This window comes from Macrosteles quadrilineatus, unplaced genomic scaffold (genome assembly GCF_028750875.1).
Source record: "Macrosteles quadrilineatus isolate MER2022 unplaced genomic scaffold, UCM_ALF_1.0 Scaffold_7__1_contigs__length_78375512, whole genome shotgun sequence".
Taxonomy (NCBI): Eukaryota; Metazoa; Arthropoda; class Insecta; order Hemiptera; family Cicadellidae; genus Macrosteles; species Macrosteles quadrilineatus.
Window position 1 is genome coordinate 70,194,463 of NW_026542600.1, and position 19,375 is coordinate 70,213,837.

Sequence of the window (19,375 nt, forward strand, 5' to 3'; positions counted from 1 at the left end):
TGTTCAACTGTTAAGCTAAGCTATTTGGTGGAAAATAGAGACAAAATTTTACCAACGTAAAATGTTTTGGATTAAAATTTAGAATTACCAACTAAACAGTGTTCCAACCCCTGTGGCCTTTTGCAGTTTGATTAACTACTTATGTTAATTGGAAAACAATTAATATCCAGGAAAAACCTAAGGTAAATGACACTTCGTGAGGAAACTTGACCTTAAGTGGCTAAAATCGGAAGGTAATTCTTTTAGGTATAGAACATAAAAATTCTACCTGATCCTCATTGAGTTTCAAAGTAATATTAATTCAATTTGATGGGTTTTAAATAGCATTCCTTCGATGTTGATCAATTAGTTTCAACCGGCATGGTTATATATTGAAACTGAAAAAAAAACACGAAACTTGAAATATGTTGACTATTGATCTCTTAGACAGGTTTTCCCATATTGCACACCATACTTGTTTTTTAGGCATGCAGGATTAAAGTTAGAAAACACTTGCCCTTATAGAAGACTTGCCAATGAAATAGGGTCCTCCCTCGGGGAAAATTGGAATACCTTTCACATGTTTCCTCATATTGCATATGTTTGACTGGTTTCCTTTTGATATACAGTGTGTAAATTAAGCATTGAAACAAATCTGTATTTTTAAAACCGAAATAGATAGAAATATTCTGTTTGTGGCAAAAATTGTTAACAAAGGTTCCGCAATTTTTTACATCAAAAATATTTTTCCTCCCCCCTAACAGGGTGGGGGTAGGGGGTGACTTATTTGTTTCAAATAGGAACCCCTATTGAATGACCCCTCATGTTGAAGGATTTGTCAAAAGAAACACAATGACGTAAATTCGATGTGGATATCTCACCCCTAGCAAAAATGGCAGGTATTCCAAAATTTGATTTACTGTAGGCCTATGTGAAAAAGCACCAATTTCACAAACAATGGAAACAATTATGTATTTTTGAAACCGAAATAGATAGAAATATTCTGTTTGTGGAATTGATTGTTAACATAGGTTCCGCAATTTTTTACATCAACAATATGTTTTCAACCCCTTTAACAAGGTAGGGGTGGGGGTGACTTATATTTTTAATAACAACCCCTATTGAGTGACCCCTCATTTTGAAGGGGTTGTTAAAAGAAAAACAATGACGCAAACCTGAGGTAGATATCTCACCTCTAGCTTAAATGGTGGGTATTCCAAAATTTAATTTATGCGAAAAAGCACCCATTTTGGAATGCCCGCCATTTTGGCTAGGGGTGAGATATCCACCTCGGATTGTGTTTCTTTTGACAAACCCTTCAAAATGAGGGGTTACTATCACTCAATAGGGGTTACTATTTGAAAAAAATAAGTCACCCCCTACCCCCTACGCTGTTAGGGGGGGGGGGGTAAAAATATTTTTGGTGTAAAAAATCGCGGAACCTTTGTTAACAATTATTGCCACAGAAAATTTCTATCTATTTCCGTTTTAAAAATACAGATTTGTTTCAATACTTAATTTACACTGTATAATATCTTTGACGGATTGTATGATACTTTATCTATTTGACAGGTTTCCCCAATATACAATCTCTTTGGTACGTTCACTGATATCAAACAACTTTACGTTTTCCTAATATTGCATCTCGTGGGCACCTGATCTCTGGCAGCTTCGCTGATCTTACATACCTTTAACTGGTTCTAGGATATTACATCTCTTTGACCTGCGTTGACCGCTGACCACTGACCGGTGTCCTTGCCGCCGCGGAACTCCTTCGCTACACTACTTCGGAAGTCGACAATTTGTCGAGGAATGTAGTTATTTTGACACAATGGGCGTTGTTATCTCAATCTCAACTCTATAGCTAGTTTGTTTTTTGGTAAATACATTACGATGGACAAACATGTTATCCAACCGGTTTTCTTATGGGCAATGTACAATAATGTAGCGACAGATTATCGAACCGTAAGAAATCAATGTTTGTTGACTAACTAAAAATTTTATGTTCTTTAGACGTATTTATTGATTTTACAAAAGGTAACTCTGATAGGGGCAGAGCCTCGTGTTCGGTGGTCCACACTTTGACTACATAAAAATATTAGTAATTAAAGAATTTTTTTTATGAAAAAACAATATTGTTTCGTAAGTTAGTAAGTAGTTAGTAGTAGTAGTAGCTAGTAAGTATTTTTTCTTAATATATACGTTTCCTACATCAACATTAGGCCTGAGGGATACACAAATTAAGCGTAGCGATCATATTTTTGACAAGGGTCAAATCCAGCCATAGATAACATACTATCGATGTCTGTGTCTTGAATTGGTCGTCAAGGACCTTGAACAGTGGCTATTTCGGTCAGTTTTAAAATCTATACTTATAAAAATTAATTCAGAAATGTAATCGATATTGGTAATTTTTAACTATGTTTATATCAATAGCCTGTTGATTATAAGTTAAGTACACTTCATTTGTGAAGACTGTGCAAATTTGTAGGAGTATTATTGGTTGATTTTCGATGTTTACCTTATGTTTATTTCATTTTTTGAATTATATCTCTAGTAATTTGTTAATATATACGGGGCTTTACTTTAATACCTACTAAGTCTTAAAATAGGTAGGGCCTTATATATTTTTACCAAATAGTAAGTATTTTGTAAATCTACCTCTACTCATTCTAACGAAATACCTAACTAATAATTGGACTATTTTTTAGTTATTTGTATTGCTTATTAGTCAACTGTTGTTTCTTAAAAAAAATGTTTTTTATCCAGCTGTTAATGATTTTAATTTTAAAATGTTTAAATTTAATCAAATGCGTTATTTTTTATTTTATTTTTACACCACTTAATGATTTTAATGACTTTAATTATTGTTCTGCGAACGTTATCAGAATTTGTTGACACTCCAATAATCCGATCCCTAAACTCCAAAAGGTAACCTCCAATATTATTTTTTGGCCTTTTATTTTAAACTTTGGGTTTTAAGGCAACATTTTGAAAATACTCTTTGGCGGGCAAACTAAAATAAGTCCACCTAAACAGACAAAAGGATATATAACTTACGTTTTTAAAGCTACAATTCAAGACTATTGTATGCAAGAATGTGAATTGGTAAAAGACAGTACGTTATCGAATGGCAATTTTAAGAGATAACCACAACTTATGATGCTACGGTAACTGTTGATGTAATCATACATATTAAAACGCGACAGGGCTTTTTTATTTCACGATTCTGAATCAACCACTCGACGGATACTCATGGATTTTTTGTTGAAAGAAAGATAAGCTTGAGAACTGGGGAGTTTATTTAAATATAAATTGTAAAATACTAGATGTTCTAATTTATTTTTTGATCAGTCTTCAAAATATTTAGTTTTTTTTTAGTGCAACATAATTTGTTATAACTAATGTTTAATCCTCCTAGGTTATAACTAACAGCTGGTTGAATAAAAAAATATCCCATAGAAAAATGAGGTTAGTTTATGTACTCTGTGATGTATTCATATTTTTTCTAAATGGCATTGATGTTTATAAACACCTTGTGCCTAAACATAAGTTCAACGACATCCTTTCCTCCGGCCTTCCAAGTCACCCAATGATGTTCTCTATGTTATAGTTCCTTTCATCAAAGTCGGCATGATTTACATAAAACTCGCCTTATTATCGGGTTGTAAATTTAAAAACTGCAAACGCCTCAACAATAGTGAATAAGTATTTAGGTGAGTCAGAATCGTAAATATATATAAATATATAAAACACGAATAAATTCTGAAATGCTACCTGATTATGGAACTTTATTCTTCCGAAACTGCAGTAGTATTAATGCCATTGTAATAATGAAAGGTTAGTAGCCTCTATTTCCGATTAATCAAAAAAAGATTTTGATGCAACATGATTGTGAATAAAGCTTAACGTTCCGTTATGTCTATCACACATTCAGAAAGGGATATCGTTAATAATTTTGTTTGTAAATATTAAACAGCTGTTGTAACATGAACTGGTTGTCGAATTCCACTATCTCTATATTAAAACTATTCGATATATTAGACATATCTGCCGGTATCTATATATTTAATCAGTAAAACTAAAACCATTTTTGGAAGGCCTGAACTCACTGTACGTTCTTAGAAGACATTTCATTTTAAGGGAATCTATTCATGAAAAAATTATTTTAAAAGAAAAAAAACTATTTTTGCGTAAAATAAAAATAAAAATACTTTTGAAAAGCTTGAGCCCACTAGTTCCCAGTTGAGACCACGTTTTCGTGCGCTAAATCACGCATAGTCCGTAATATATTTTAATTAAACAAAATAAACCTGGGAACTTACTGTATGAGGTGGACGAGTTTTGCGCTAAATAAAACTAAAAATAATTTCAAAAAGCTCGAACCCACCAAAATTTTTCTGTAAAGAAAATCACGATAGCCCTTATATATTTTGATTGAAAAATTAAATCATAGTACTTACTGTATGTGGTGGACGAGTTTTGCGCTAAACTTCCATTGAGGCATAGAACCGCCACCAACAAGCACCATCGCGACCCCATCGTCCTACTGATAGACTGATAGACTGAAGGACTGATAGCGTGTGACTCACTGGCTCACTCAGGACCCCCCTCCATGCCACTAGTCTCTCACTTACTGTCATTGATAACAAGTAGACATCGACTAGTGCTTGCCTGACAGTCAAAAAGTTACCGGTTCGATCCTGAGTCAATAGATTTTTGATGGTTCGAAACTGGACCCAGCTGCCCTTGATCTGGCTTTAAATAAATGGTCCTGGTTCAATAAATGGCTGACCTTAGTCAGTAACAACGTAGATAATATTACTCAATTTTACACTCGCATTGCATTAAAATTTGGTATAAAACCCGCACCTAGGTGTGCGATGATAACTATAATTATACAGTATATTATTATTCTGTAAGATATATACTTGAGTTCAAGATAATGTTTAGAAAGCTATGTTTAATGGTTTTAAGTGTTGTTGTGTTTTGAAACCAATCTTGAAGGGGAAACAACTGATTAAATAATAAATATACACCACAACAAATTAATCATAAATATTCTAAAGTTTTAATTTAAATATACAATTTTTCATGCCAGTGTATGGGGATTTCTGTAAACCAGCTGTAGTAAATTTTTCACTGAAATAAAATTACTATTATTACCTTTAAAACAAGCTTTAATATTTATTTATGTTTTCAGTTTTTCTCAAAAGACAATTACAGAATTAACAACAACTTTTGGGTGAGGTAAAAATTCGTTAAAGCATATAAATTAATTTCTAATGTATGTCTCTATGTTGTATGAAAGTTTAATGAAGTTCTGGCGTTTATTTTACATTTTGTAAATTTTCAAACTCGTGATTTTTGATGCTGAAAAAAATATTGTCATCAAACAAATTTATAAATGAGAAAAAACATTTTGCAATGAGAGTACGTAGAAAAAAATAAAGAATATATTAATGCAGGCCTACTCCACGTTTAAGGATTTTGAACATGTTGTCTTTTTTAATTTCTGATTGGTTCATTAAAAATTCGAACAGTCCTTTGCAATTCATCCTATTGCAAAGGATGATAAAAAACATTGTAATTTTGTCTAATAGTATATGATATAAACTTTGATAGACCATCTATATGATCCTGCTGTGGCAAAATTCTCATAGAACATAGCAGAATGAACCGCTCACAGGTTGTGGTACAGTAAACAAAATAACCTCTTATTTTTCTGGCATAATATATTTGGGCTGATGATATTGTTTAGAAATATTTATTTGTATAAATAGTGTGCGAAGTGGCACTTTGCACTTGCATACACATTATATTTTTCCTACAGTTACTATAAATAATATAGATAATTAGTATTTCAAACACTATACAACACGTTTTTAGGTTAGATTAAATCCAAGCGTGGGACGAAATTGGAATAGCTGCATACCAGCTGATCGTAGTCGTAATATCTTTCCCAGCTTATTTTCAAGCGTACAAGTATTACGTGCCTAACAAAAGCACACTGTTTTGTGTTGTTTGGTTAAAATACTGGAGTGTACCAAAAAAATGAGTAAACAAAAGAAAATAAGTGCGACAAAAGAAAGTAAATCCAGCAATTCGCTACTTTGCGTGCTATAATCAGTGCAAGGAAGCCCACTTTGTTTATATTTAAGCATCGTTGTACAAAATTAAGGGTTACGGCGAAAAGTTTTAAAAAAACGTGCATTTAAAATTTCCTATAGAGAAAACATTTAAGAGAAAAACTGTAGTATTTTTTGCTTGTTGATATATATATAGTTTGATTAAATGTATTTATATCATACTATGTTATCAACGTTTTATATAAAAAAACACTTTTTCCTTCCTGAAGCAGCACACCTAAGTATTCATTAAACATTAATTAATTTAAAAATAGTATACATATGACATGTTCAAGGAAATATTTTATTTGAAATCCAATCAGACAAATGGAAATTTGCGTAGAATACAGGTTTTCTGCTGCGGGGGAATTTTTCTCATCAATGCTTCCACTGTCTGTTCATATAACATCTGCTGTAACTGTAAAGGAGGCCTGGACGGAGGTTAAAATAAGTTCCCAAAAACAGATAAAGTTTGATAATTTCTTTTCGTTTTCTAGTTAGGTGGGCCAGTCTAATGTCAACCCGAAAGTACCGGATCATGCCACTACATAGCCCAAATCCATTGGTGATTGGTGGGACTTGAACCTGAACCCCCAGACCAGAAGGTCTGCACTTTGACCAACACAGGACGAGGGTATTCACCTGGGTCTGCACACGTGGAGGAGGCGCAGAATGCAAGGTCTTCGGAGGTTCTTCACTCAAAAACGAATGAAATTCAGAAGTCGGTAAAACCCAGGTTAACACGCGTGGAGGGGAGTTGCGCGTGGAACAGACTTGCGCAATATAGGTCACCGACACTGACTTGCCACTTTCGCTGCGCATCCATCGCCAATGGTATTCTTGAACTTGGCGCACGCGTATGACTTAATCGCGGTCGAGGTCGAGCCAATCTATAGCGGCTATCAGACCAGAACGTCCCTTTAGATATTTGTACTACGCAATTTTGGTAATTAATATTGACTCCAACAGCAAATCCTGCAAATTGTTGGGTCACCCAATGTCTAGTTCTAACAGATTTGTTGTTTATAAATAAAATACCCCGACGCAGTAAACATGTAGACTAAGTGAATTTCAATAAATTATTCTGATTGGAATTTTAATAAAATATTTCCATAAACAAGTAATATTTATGCTATGGAGGTGAAAAAAGTGTTTGTTTTTATATAATGTTAATATTATAGGATGAAATAAATAGATTTGTCAAATATTATGAACAAATTTCCATAAAAAAGCAAACCAAACAGTTTACATTTTACCAATAAAAATAACATAGGAATTTTAAACGCATAGTTTTTTAATTGAATTTTCTTCTTAATCTTTCTTTTTAATTTTACATCAACGCATCAATGTACAAAAATATTTGATTTAGAGCTCAGTATTATGGATTAGATTAAAACTGGTCATTTCCTTCGTTCAAGTGTAAACATTTTAAAAGACCAAATTTTGAAAGATTTAAAAATTCTATAAAACTCAGTTTCCATTACACACTCTTGATGGTTTGCAAACTCATTCAAGTGTATCCAGCCGTTCATGAAAAATTTCATCAAAATCGGGCCAAAATTACTCAAGTTATCGTGTTAACGACTAAGTAAAACCAAGAATTTTCTCCACAACACTTGTATGTAGTAATTTGTATTTTCATTATTAGTAACGCTTTTGCACGTACCAAATCAACAAAATTGAAACTAGGGTAATAAACGGTATCAGCATTCTGATACTTTCTCCCATAAGCTCGTCAACAACCTTTATCGTGGTTAAGCGGTGAGAAAAAGTTGCAATAACTTTTGAACCTTAATTGTTACAGCAATGGGGTGTTGTACTATTTTTTTAGAATTATAAGGACCATTAATTTTGATCAAAACCAGATTTTCTCCAAAAATCCAATTTTTTTGGTGTTATATGGGTTTTTATTGGAAAATAACATAAGTTACAATAACTTTTGAACCGTAATTTTTACGGCAATGGGATTTGTACCATTTTGTTCAGAAGTTAAAGGACTATAACATACTCATTTTTTTTAGAAAATCGTTTGGGTTATTTTCGAGAAAATCCGATTTTTCTGTTATTTTATGGGGTTTTATAGGAAAATCCCTATTAAAAATCTAAATTTCAAAAAATGAAAAATAAACGTTCAAACCTTTAAGGACTATAACATAATATAAGAGTATAATTGGAAAAAGGTTTCACTTGTTGGGTTTTTAATGTAATTTCCATGATGAAACTGCATATAGAATTATGCACGCGCCTATTTTCAAAGATATTTAGTTAATTTACAACAACTACCAATTACTTTTTTGGGGGGGGGGGGAGGGGCTCTTAAAGCCACGCTTTACATTATTGATGCCTACCAGATTCCTAGCTGTATAGCTTGTATTAAATAGCAAAGTGTAAAACTCATTAATCATTCTAAGAAACAATCAGTTTTAGCAATCAGTATTAATTTAACGAATTAGGAGTATGTTTTCTTCAGACAAAACAGCAAACAAACTGAGTACCATTAGCCAGTTTTAATGTCTTGCACTCCAAAGCCTTGTTTAATTGTAAGCCTACCCCTATACACATGTTTTATGGAAATCGTTCTAGAGGGTTTTATGGGGTAAAAATTGGTTTTCCGATCTATCCTCAAAATATGAAATTTTGGAATTTCTTTTTAAGCTATTATTCAGACCTTAAAAAATACAATTTAGTACTATTGAGCCCTTATCATGCGCTAGATGGTTACGGAAAAAACGGTAAAATTAAAATTCCAATGTAAATGTTTTGGAGATTAATTCAACTGTTGTAGTTTGAGTTTAATAAACAATCTCATTCCATTTTTGACTCATCTTGCATACCCGCTGGGTGAAGATGTTCTCAAAATATTATTGATAATAATAGAGTAAGAAAAAAAACTATGAGTACACACTATACAAAATTCGACAATGTTCAGTTAAACTTACACACATTAGCTTTTAAGCAGACATAAAGGCCATCCTACTTAAACACCGGCCTTCGAATTCGAAATCTCGCCCAACTGGAGAGCTGACATAATATCGACAAAAAGTAGTCACTGGGCCATAGTGGTGACGAAACCATTGTTTTCCTCATTCGCTATTTAAAAGGTCTGAAAATGTTTCGTGTAACTTTTAATGGAAAATACAAGGGTAAGATCAGTAAATTACAATCTCCTTTGAAAAAAGTGCTTTTCATCACCACGTACGAAAGTAGCTATTTCAATAACAGCTTATACCAAAGAAGCAATTTTCCCAAGCTATAATCTAGAGTAATTGAAAGATATGGTGTACAACAATATGATGGTATGAAAAATGACAAAAACATGACAAAAATGAAGGATTCACAAAACATTGAGCCTAAAATGTTAGAGTGAATGTTCTACTATCCCGTGATTTAAAAACTGTAGAACAAATAGTTGTGATAACCAAGAAAACATACTATAAGACTACATTAAAAACTTCGAACCTTATTGGAACTGGGAGGGGTTCTAAAAGTATCTTCAAAAAGAATAGTATTTAATTACTTGTACCGAAAGTGGCATTTTCCAGTGCGCGCTCAAGTTTCATTTGTGAGCACAGTTTAAAGAGTTGACAACTTCTTATGTTTTACGCCGCACTACATTATTTTGACGAACTTCCCACGCAAGGATTTAGTCCAGAAAACAGCTGTTTGCCGCCAGCTTATTCAAATGGGGTTTCATTGCGTACTACTGTACTACAATGAGTTTTACCGGACACCAATCAGCTGATTATACTGTATTTAGGTGGCAATGAATGGTTATAAACAAAAACATAACCTCTCTTAGAGGTTATGACTAGTAATTTGTAGACCTTTAGTTGGTGGAAATATATAAGGATTTGTACAGATTTATTAGTATGGCGTAAACTATCGTACGTAACTCGTCCAAAATGTGTGTACCGGACTCGTATGGTAATCCCGTACTCGACTTCGTCTCGCACGGGAACGACCACACTCGTCCGGTAAACACTTATTATCAGGACTAGTAACGTAATATACTATTACGCCACACTACATTATTTTGACGAACTTCCCACGCAAGGATTTAGTCCAGAAAACAGCTGTTTGCCGCCAGCTTATTCAAACGGGGTTTCATTGCGTACTACTGTACTGCAATGAGTTTTACCGGACACCAATCAGCCGATTATACTGTATTTAGGTGGCAATGAGTGGTTATAAACAAAAACATAAATGACTAGTGATTGTTATAGTCCTTTAGTCGGTGATAATATATAAGGATTTGTACGGATTTAGTAGTAAGGCGTAAAATATCGTACGTCACTCGTCCAAAATGTGTTTACCGGACTCGTATGGTAATCCCGTACTCGACTTCGTCTCGCACGGGAACGACCACACTCGTCCGGTAAACACCTATTTTCAGGACTTCAAAACGTAATATACTAATTCTGTTCACCTTTCTATTATTGAACAATAAAAACAGCTGATTTTAATAATATAAATAAACTGTATAGTGGAACTGTATAATGGAGACAGAACTGATTGGATTGGGAGCATGGGAAAATCAGATGTTCATTATACCTTTTACAGGAACATCGTTGTTAGTAAATAAACGTTTTCACTAGATATTGCTTAACCTCATATTAAATCTCAAAATTCAAGATCTGATCCAAAACAATGTTTCCCCTTTTCTATTTTTTAAGTTTCAAAAAAAGAAAGTTTTCCTGTAAATTTATAGTAGGTCGTTGTCATCGAATTGAAGTATATAAATGTCCACTTACACCATTTAGTGCACTTCTAAGTTTAAAGTGCGGCATATTTGAAGAGAACTGCTTTTCTTATTGATTCATTAGAAAACAACTTATATTGACTTACATAATTTTGTATGCAATCGTTAGTCCGTGAAAACCACGAGAATTTATCTTGAAAAATCTAAATTATTGGAATAGTATTTTGTATGTAAGTAACACAGTAATACAATTCCAAACCTATTGTTTATTGCTTGGAACTATTTTTATAACACGTTCAACCAATTAATCAGACATAGGTACTTATTCGTCCAAACTACTAGAAATGGTAAATATCAAATGAACATATACAGTAGAACCTTGATAACAAGACTCTCATTGGGATTATAAAATAAGACTTGTTATCAAGGTTGTCTTCTTATTGCGGTTTGCAATGGCATGTAATTAGGGGTAAAATTAATTCTAGGGGATTTAAAAATGACACTTGTTATCGAGGATCTTCTTATCGAGACATTCTAAATAAAAAGGTTGTTTTAAGTCGAATAATGAAGTACGCCTATGTAATTAGGATCTAGGGCGGGTTACTAGTTCGCAAATCGTCTGGGTAAAGAAAATTTAAAAATAAAAATAAATTATTTTGAGTTTTCCAATTTAAGTTAAAAACTCTGTAGTCCTAACGAATATATAACCTGGCAAGCCTTATAACATTAAAATTTGAGCTAAAGATAATCAAACTACTGTGTATTATTTCCTAATTAATTTGCCCAATCACACTTTTTCATCTTGTTATTATAAAAATTGCTAAAATAGTTTTTAAAATAAATAAAAATTAGAAAATTTTAATTAAAATATTGTTTAAGTCAATGTAATTAATACTTCCCAGTAAAGTAAGATTATTTAATCCTTCACTATCTTGAATATTACATGCGCACATGTGTGTTTAACACTAGGTATTAAAGAACTACAGGCACTACCGTAAAGTGAGCAACCTGGGTTCTCTGTGCAGGCACTAAATACATTCTCTTTATTTTAACAGTATATAGCAGCGTTTTCTAAACTTATTAGGGAACCTACTTCATCCTGAATATTTTTCCGTGATCTATGTATTAGTATTAATTATTATTAAACATCATTTGAATTATTATCATGTAGGCCTAAATAAATGTTCTACTAAAAGTGCTTCTCTAAACAAATATGAATATGGCAAAGGTGAAACAGTTAAAAACTCCATAACTTAGCTGAACATTTTTATTTTAAAAATTTAAAAGACTTTAATGGAGTAAAAGATTATAAATGGGAAAAGACTGAATCTGGATTGAATGATAACAAGTTTAGAAAACATTATAATCATTCAATGCTAAAGCACAGACTATAGAGTAAACCTTACAAATTATTAAGCATTACATATTCTGTAGTCTGTGGCTAAAGGTCTGCAGTCAGAAACAGAATATTTAATTTAACCCTGGAACCCCAGTTGGATTCGCTAAAATGCAAGCATATTTTACTGCAGTTTGCATCATTAATTTAAAAAATTAATAAAAAAATATTATTTAAAAAAATTATACTATATCGTTTATACTGTAATTTTTTCAGAAGGAAACAGTGAGTATTATTATGTTATTTGTATAGTAATAAGACTCAACCTTAATTTATAACTTCTTTATAAACTGTACAAAAAATTATCATGCTATGTATATTTCTTAGGGGTCATATACAAAATACAACATAAATTGTATTTTAAGTTCAGGTTATAAAGTTTATTTGAACTTTTTATACTTTTTGAAAATAAGTATCGTTTGTTGCAAATTTCATATTAGTAGAACAGTTTTTATTTGTTTATAAATAACCTTGAATTTGCAAGTCAACAGATAATGAAACAAGAACTCAATAACGCTAACAAAAAAAAAAAAAAAAAAAAAAAGATAGAGTTACCAGGATAGGCAACATCTTTAACTTTACATTCATGTTTAACGTAAGTCTATCAGTTAATGAGCATTAATGTAAGTAAAATGAGCAATCAAGCAGTTCTAGAGTTAATTTATAAAAAAATCAAATGCCCTTTGTTTGAAGTTAAATTTCGATGATGGCGAGAGTTTATGTTATTTAGAGAACTATTACAGGCATTTTCTATTACCTTACTCTGCTTGAGCGAAAATTTTGTGAACACATGTCCATTGTCCATTTGTAATAATTTTTGTTTTCTTTCAGGATTTTGTTTTTGTTTTTTAGCTAACCAGCAGAGCTGGCCATTTAAGTCGAGAGGAACTTCCCTAAAATGGCTTAAGACGGAAAAGTGGTCAAATTACACCAAAACTTCTAATTCTCATTTACTACGAGAAACATTGTCAGTTGGCCCTCAAATCAGGCATTTTGCTAAATTTACTTTATCCTTACTGCGTGTGTGCCCAGATAAAAAACTTGTTTTTAAATTTAAATGTTGTATCTATACTATAACATGATAGTTAAATCAATACATAATCCATGGAGTTCAAAGAAATACCAATAATAATGTTATAATGGGGATACAGGTGAAAAACTAAAACCAACAATTAGCGATGAAAAAATTATTCTTTCACAAACAATGCCACCACACTGATTACAAATTATATACAGTTATCTATTGAAAATACAGAACGCTCTGAAAATGCCCGAGAACAAATATATTCTCGAGGTACGTTGATAAAAGTTTACAATTAAGTTTATGGGAGGGATTCTAGGGTGTTTACAAAAGCATTTCAACTGTTTCATCAGAAACATTCTGAGCATTCAACAGTTAATTTTATAACATTACTCAAAAATAGGGGGAACTTTTTCATACAGGTTTTACCCTTTCATAATCTACCTTATGAATATTTAAAGCATGATTCTCTTTAAAACTATCTAGGAATAAACAGAATATTCAAACAACCCAATAACGTAACAGACCAATCTCCAGGATCACACGTCTGTGAAAAGAATGTATGCTTCAAGATCTATAAATAATATTACAAATTTAACAGGGATTAAAGCAATCAATTTCAAACATCACACCTATGTAAAGTTCAATAGAAATAAATATTTCCATCCTCATAACAAATAAACCTAAAAAGGGACTACATTTTATCGACCCGAATCACACTTAGCCTTTCCAAAGTTTGTTATGATGCAGTATAATTAATACTAATTCCAATATTGCACTGTAGTGTCAAGTCTTTGCCATTAAGTGCTTTCAAATATATTTTTGACCTATGAATTATGTAAGTTACCAAATTTATGGGATTATGTAATATCTATACTAAAAACTTATACTGTAGTGAACATTTTCTTGTTCCTGTTCTTGTTTAAAATTAAAATGAAGATCACTTTAAACTACCAAGGAGTTAAATAAAATATTGTTGACTTAGCATACACAATTTTAATTTAGGGTCACTGTATAGGTCTCCATCATTTTAAACATAATTAGTTTCTGAAAAAGAGTAAAAAATTCAGGTTTCTCTGACTTTGTTTACTTAAATGTTTTTAACGCCCTTCTGGGATAGCCCATTAAGATTATTATGTATACTTTTTCACCATTCATGGACACCTAAGATAAAAGATCTACCAGGTCCAAGGACCGGTAGATAATCTTAAAGAACCCATCCATGCGATTTAGTTTAAATTATAGTAACATGCCTAAATAAGGATTAAACGATACAATATAGATTATCTAATCACAGTACATAATATACATACAGTATATATTGTTGTAAGATAATATTTGACTTAGATACTTCTTTCTTTCCCATCAATTTACAAGCAAAAATCAATAAATAAGGTATTCCCTAGCATATAGGCAATTGGCTCTTTACTAGCTTCAAATGAGTAAAGCTAAGTGACAAAATATGTGAAAATATGTAAAAGCTTGGTGATTAAATTTGTTTAAGGGAGCATCATACGCCCTATGGTAACAATGTAAAATTAGCAACCTTAATGTCATTTGCTTATGAACCGCTAGAGCTTTCAACCTGAATTTTTTAAGGTTATAATTCATGCTTTTATATAAAACTGGTACCAAAATTGCTGGAACCATAAATAAGGTGTCATTTTGTTCAGGAAGTAACAGGCTTAAATTTGAAACCAAAAATAAAAAATCATAAAAAATTATTTGTTTGCGTATGATACCCCCATAAGTTAATAGAAAAACAATATAGTCTACAGGACGAATTCTTTGAATTTAAAACTAAATTGGTGTTGGACTATTGTAAACCAGAACTGTTTGGGAAATAAAATACAACCTTTCGTTTAATTTAGCTACAATAAAAATATAATAACTAGGTAACACTAACTAACAAATTAAGATACAAAATGTTTGTTCTCTCCAAGCTAAACTTTTGAGTGAGGGAAATGTTTGAACTGCAAAGCTGTGTGGAAATTCATAGTACAGTATTTAAAGACGTTTATGTTTGGATTTTAAAAACTACCAAATGCTAAATATTAGTACATATTTTATTTGATTACAACTAGAACACAATGCGGATTTGGCAGTGAGGCAGAAAATAAACCGTAACTAATCTATACAAATGTCTAACTATAAAAATAAAGAACTTTTTTATGGCTATTTGTGTATAAAAACAAGCGGATATCAAGTAAAAAAGTTTTTAGTAATTCTACTTTCACTTGTGGAAGCAGTACTAAAGTATCAATCGAATCAATCAATTCAATTTGAAAAGTTTACTACTAGGAAAACTTTCTATTTCATATGTCATTCTTCGGTTGACATATGAAATTATTTTTTACGTACACACTATACTGAGAAATGTAAATTTAAGCTGCCATTCCTCACAAGGGTTTTTACAACCTGTATTACAAAAAATTAATATCAATATAAAGTTTTCAACACAAAGTTATGAAACAACACAATACATATAAGAATAACTGCTCTGCAATATTCTATGTACATAATCGAGTACCCGTATGTACTATTTGACAAACATTCAATGTTTTTATCCACTTTAAATCTGATAGCGAAACCTGCCAGGCCAGTTTTCCCAATTTCAAGATTTCTTTTCATTTACATAGATATTAATATACACAGTAAAAAATTTGAAAGATGTAAGACTTTCAAGCAAACAAATTTTACAAAGATAGAGAGAGGAATATCCATCAGTATGGTATTTATACATTTTCTGACTATTAACTTCAACTATCAACTCAAAATATGTCTTGAGAAACTTCTTTATTGTTATTCAAATTATTTTGACTTTTTTGCATAATTTTGAGGTATGAGGAAGAATAGTACAATGTATGTTTAAAATCCTTATATGACTTTCACAGCAAATAAACAAAACTCTGTAAAAAATTATAAAAAATTTAAAAATATCAAATTAATAGAAGAGTAATGTCAGTAGGCTACATGGAGAAAGACTATTTACAACTTTGCATTCCTGAGAGCATGGTGGCTGAATATGTTCAAGTCTGCTCCCGACACGATGCAATCATATTTTTATTTTTATTCATACAAGCTCATGATGCAAAAACTTAGGGCAAGTAGTTTTGCAATAAAACACTAAGCTCAATCAATAATCAAAATTAGCTTAAAACTTACAACCCATTTAGATTTACCAGGTGCATTCGATGCACCACTAACCGTTGAATAGCAATTCTTATTTCCCATAGACAGACCGTCTATGTTTATGTCTGTACGAAGAGAGATATAAGAAGAAACTTTAATTGTGCATTTAAAGTTTTTGACACCTTCCTTCTCAACATTATTTTCATCAAACAATTATACAGCAGAACTTCAATCATCTGAATCCGTATTCCATCCAGATCGTCAAAAATCCAGATAATGTGAGTTTTAAAGAAAAAGTAGTTTTAAAGAAAAAGTATCTAAGTCAGTGGCGCTAAGCAGATAACTAATCACCTACCGATTAATACAACTACAATAGGTTGATGGACAAAATTGGCATCCATGAAAATATGTAACTGATCACAGCAAACTGGAAAAAAACTACAATGGACTTAACTTTACAAACTGAGTTGATTTATTTAATTCCCTTAAAAAAGCTTATCTGGATAATTGGCAATCCAGATGAATGGAGCAGATGCATGTTTAAAGCTTTAAATTGCATGATTATTGCTTATTTGGAAATTGTCTTTCTCCTGTGAGTCACGAGTTTTGCCAGAAAATAATATCTTTTTCAAATAAAACAATTCTCAACTTCTATCTCGCTACCAAGGTTAAACCTTATCCCTACAGCGAGTGTCAATAACTGACTTTTTATACTACAAGTAAAAACAAACAAAATTATGTATCTATATCACTGACTGATTTCAAAATTATGTACGTAAAACACTGACTGTAACTTTAAAATTATGTACATATAACACTGACAGTAACTTTTATAATTATGTACCTATGTCACAGACATTAACTTTCAAAATTATGTACCTAAAACACTGACTTGAATTTTAAGTTTAAAATTCATAAATATTACAGATATGAGTTTTGAGTTATGTTTTAGACAATGTCTAGCATCAATTAACTTGCAGATACAGTTTGTGCTTTTCAGTCTCGGTTGGATTAACATCAGTAAATTGGCACATGATAAACTTCAGACCGCTACTGCTTCTGAACAGCATCCTGAAAGGTGCAGCATAATTAGTCATAAAACCATCGTTCTTTCTAAGGCTGCAGTTGCAACGTCGATACACGACAGCAAGTAACTCAAATATAGCCAGGGCCTGATTACCCATTAGGCTAATTAGGCTGGAGCCTAGGGCACCAGTCAGCCAAGTGTTTTAGGGGGGCGCCAGACAGCTAAGACTTAAAGTTGGGACCGGGGGCGTAAAAAATGTTTTATTCCAAAAAAGGATTCGCGCAGATAGGAAAGGAGGTGGGGAAGGGTGCGTTCGGCCACGGCCGCCTTTAACTACAGGCCGCGGCCTGGTAGAATTGGCAACATCGCAAGTGGTGTTGTTCAGTGACAGACGTCCCATAAGATAACATTGCAGACAGGTGACATCAGCTCATTAATTCGCACTTTATTGATTTAATTTTTAATTTATGAACATAAATTTATTAAAATATTAAAAATAAAACATACATAATTGAAAATTGAAACAATATGAATTAAAATCTATATCTGTACATTTTAAAGCGGAGTCAATATTGTCATAGTCCAGTAATCAATCTTTCGTAAATACACAATTACCATTAGTTGCTTCCAAAAAAATCAGCTGTTACAACACCACTTGCGACGTTGCCAGTTCGAAGGCCGCGGCCTGGAGTTAAAGGCGGCCGTGGTTCGGCAGATTTTCATAATCATTATATCCATATATAAAGCCCAAAGTACCCATGAACTTTTGAGAAAACTAAAAGTCACACCCCCATAAACCATATACTTAAAATATTCGTAATGACGAGAAACCTTGCGCAAAACTATCCATTATTTCATAAATTGCCCTTTAAGGTCGTAATTCCTTTCTAAAGGGAACTTTCCATATACCTAATGTTAAAAATACCTCAGCTGTACTTATTTGTTTATCTCAGCTTAACTTAACCAATCAATAGTTTTATTAATACTCATGAAGTCAAACGGGGTGAAGCCCGTGGGTTACAGCTAGTTTATAGTAATAATTGATTTGTAAAAACATTTAACGATACTTTTTGTTGCAGATAAATACAGATAAATGCTGTAAACTAAGTAATTCCATCTAAAGGTCCTAATAAAATTGGTTTAGGCCTAGGTGATTAACAGAGTTAATTTAGAAAGTACGCATATTATTGTTTGGTTTTTTTTTATATTTTAGGTTAGGTCTATTTTTGATTTAATACAATCATATGTTTAATAAAATGTAAAATAAATACATTATTTTAAATAAAAAAGTTTTACATTCCTTGAACAACCGATTTGTTACTATTTTAAAAGTTCCTAATCAAACCATACATTAATTATTTATGATAATTTTTAAAAAATTTTTTTAAAATCTTTAAATAAACTGAGTATTAGTATAATGCCTTTGGCCATTTTTAATTTTGAATTCAGTATTAGTATTCGTTCTTTGAAATTTTGAAAGTGGTAGCGGAGAGGAGGGGTAGTGTAAGGGAGGAGGGGGCGAGAAAAACGTCAGCCTACTGGCGACTAGACCCTTAATCAGGCCCTGAATATAGCACTTACTGAGAAAAATTACATTTAAAATCTACAAACACTATTAAGAAAACTAAAACTTAATAATTTCACTAAAACAGAGGCATTAAGGATGTCTGTTGGCATGCAGGATAATTGTATAATGGAGTGAGATGACTTGAATAGATCTGTTAGAGACTACAATCAGCTGTTTCTTTGGCCAGGATCATTTATCAAAAGCCAAATAATCATTGACTTAAGCCTGTTTTGGTCCATCAAAACATTCATATCCTAAATGAATCCCAGACTTTCCAAAATCTTACTTACTAGCACATTGTTGTTCAAGCAAAGAGTAGTTTTCTTAACTTGATCTGCGAGTGACTGGTAGCTATGTACGACCCCACGTTATAGCTTGTTTTTGTTTGATTTTGACTTAAGTATACAATTATTCTTGGAAGGATGA

The 19,375-nt window shown here is 32.1% G+C and overlaps 2 protein-coding genes across 2 annotated transcripts in view; both read right to left on the reverse strand.

Moving 5' to 3' along the window:
• Positions 1–4,569, reverse strand: part of LOC128998077 (nose resistant to fluoxetine protein 6-like) — a 62,579-nt gene extending 58,010 nt beyond the window's left edge. Inside the window, exon 1 of the mRNA XM_054424064.1 lies at positions 4,443–4,569. Coding sequence (XP_054280039.1) covers positions 4,443–4,521 — 79 coding nt within the window. The 5' untranslated portion in view covers positions 4,522–4,569. The remainder of the gene's footprint in view (positions 1–4,442) is intronic.
• An 8,805-nt stretch (positions 4,570–13,374) lies between these two features.
• LOC128998076 (mothers against decapentaplegic homolog 3) overlaps positions 13,375–19,375 on the reverse strand; it is a 29,307-nt gene continuing 23,306 nt past the window's right edge. Inside the window, exon 8 of the mRNA XM_054424063.1 lies at positions 13,375–17,426. The gene's annotated coding sequence lies outside the window, so the exon portion shown is untranslated. The remainder of the gene's footprint in view (positions 17,427–19,375) is intronic.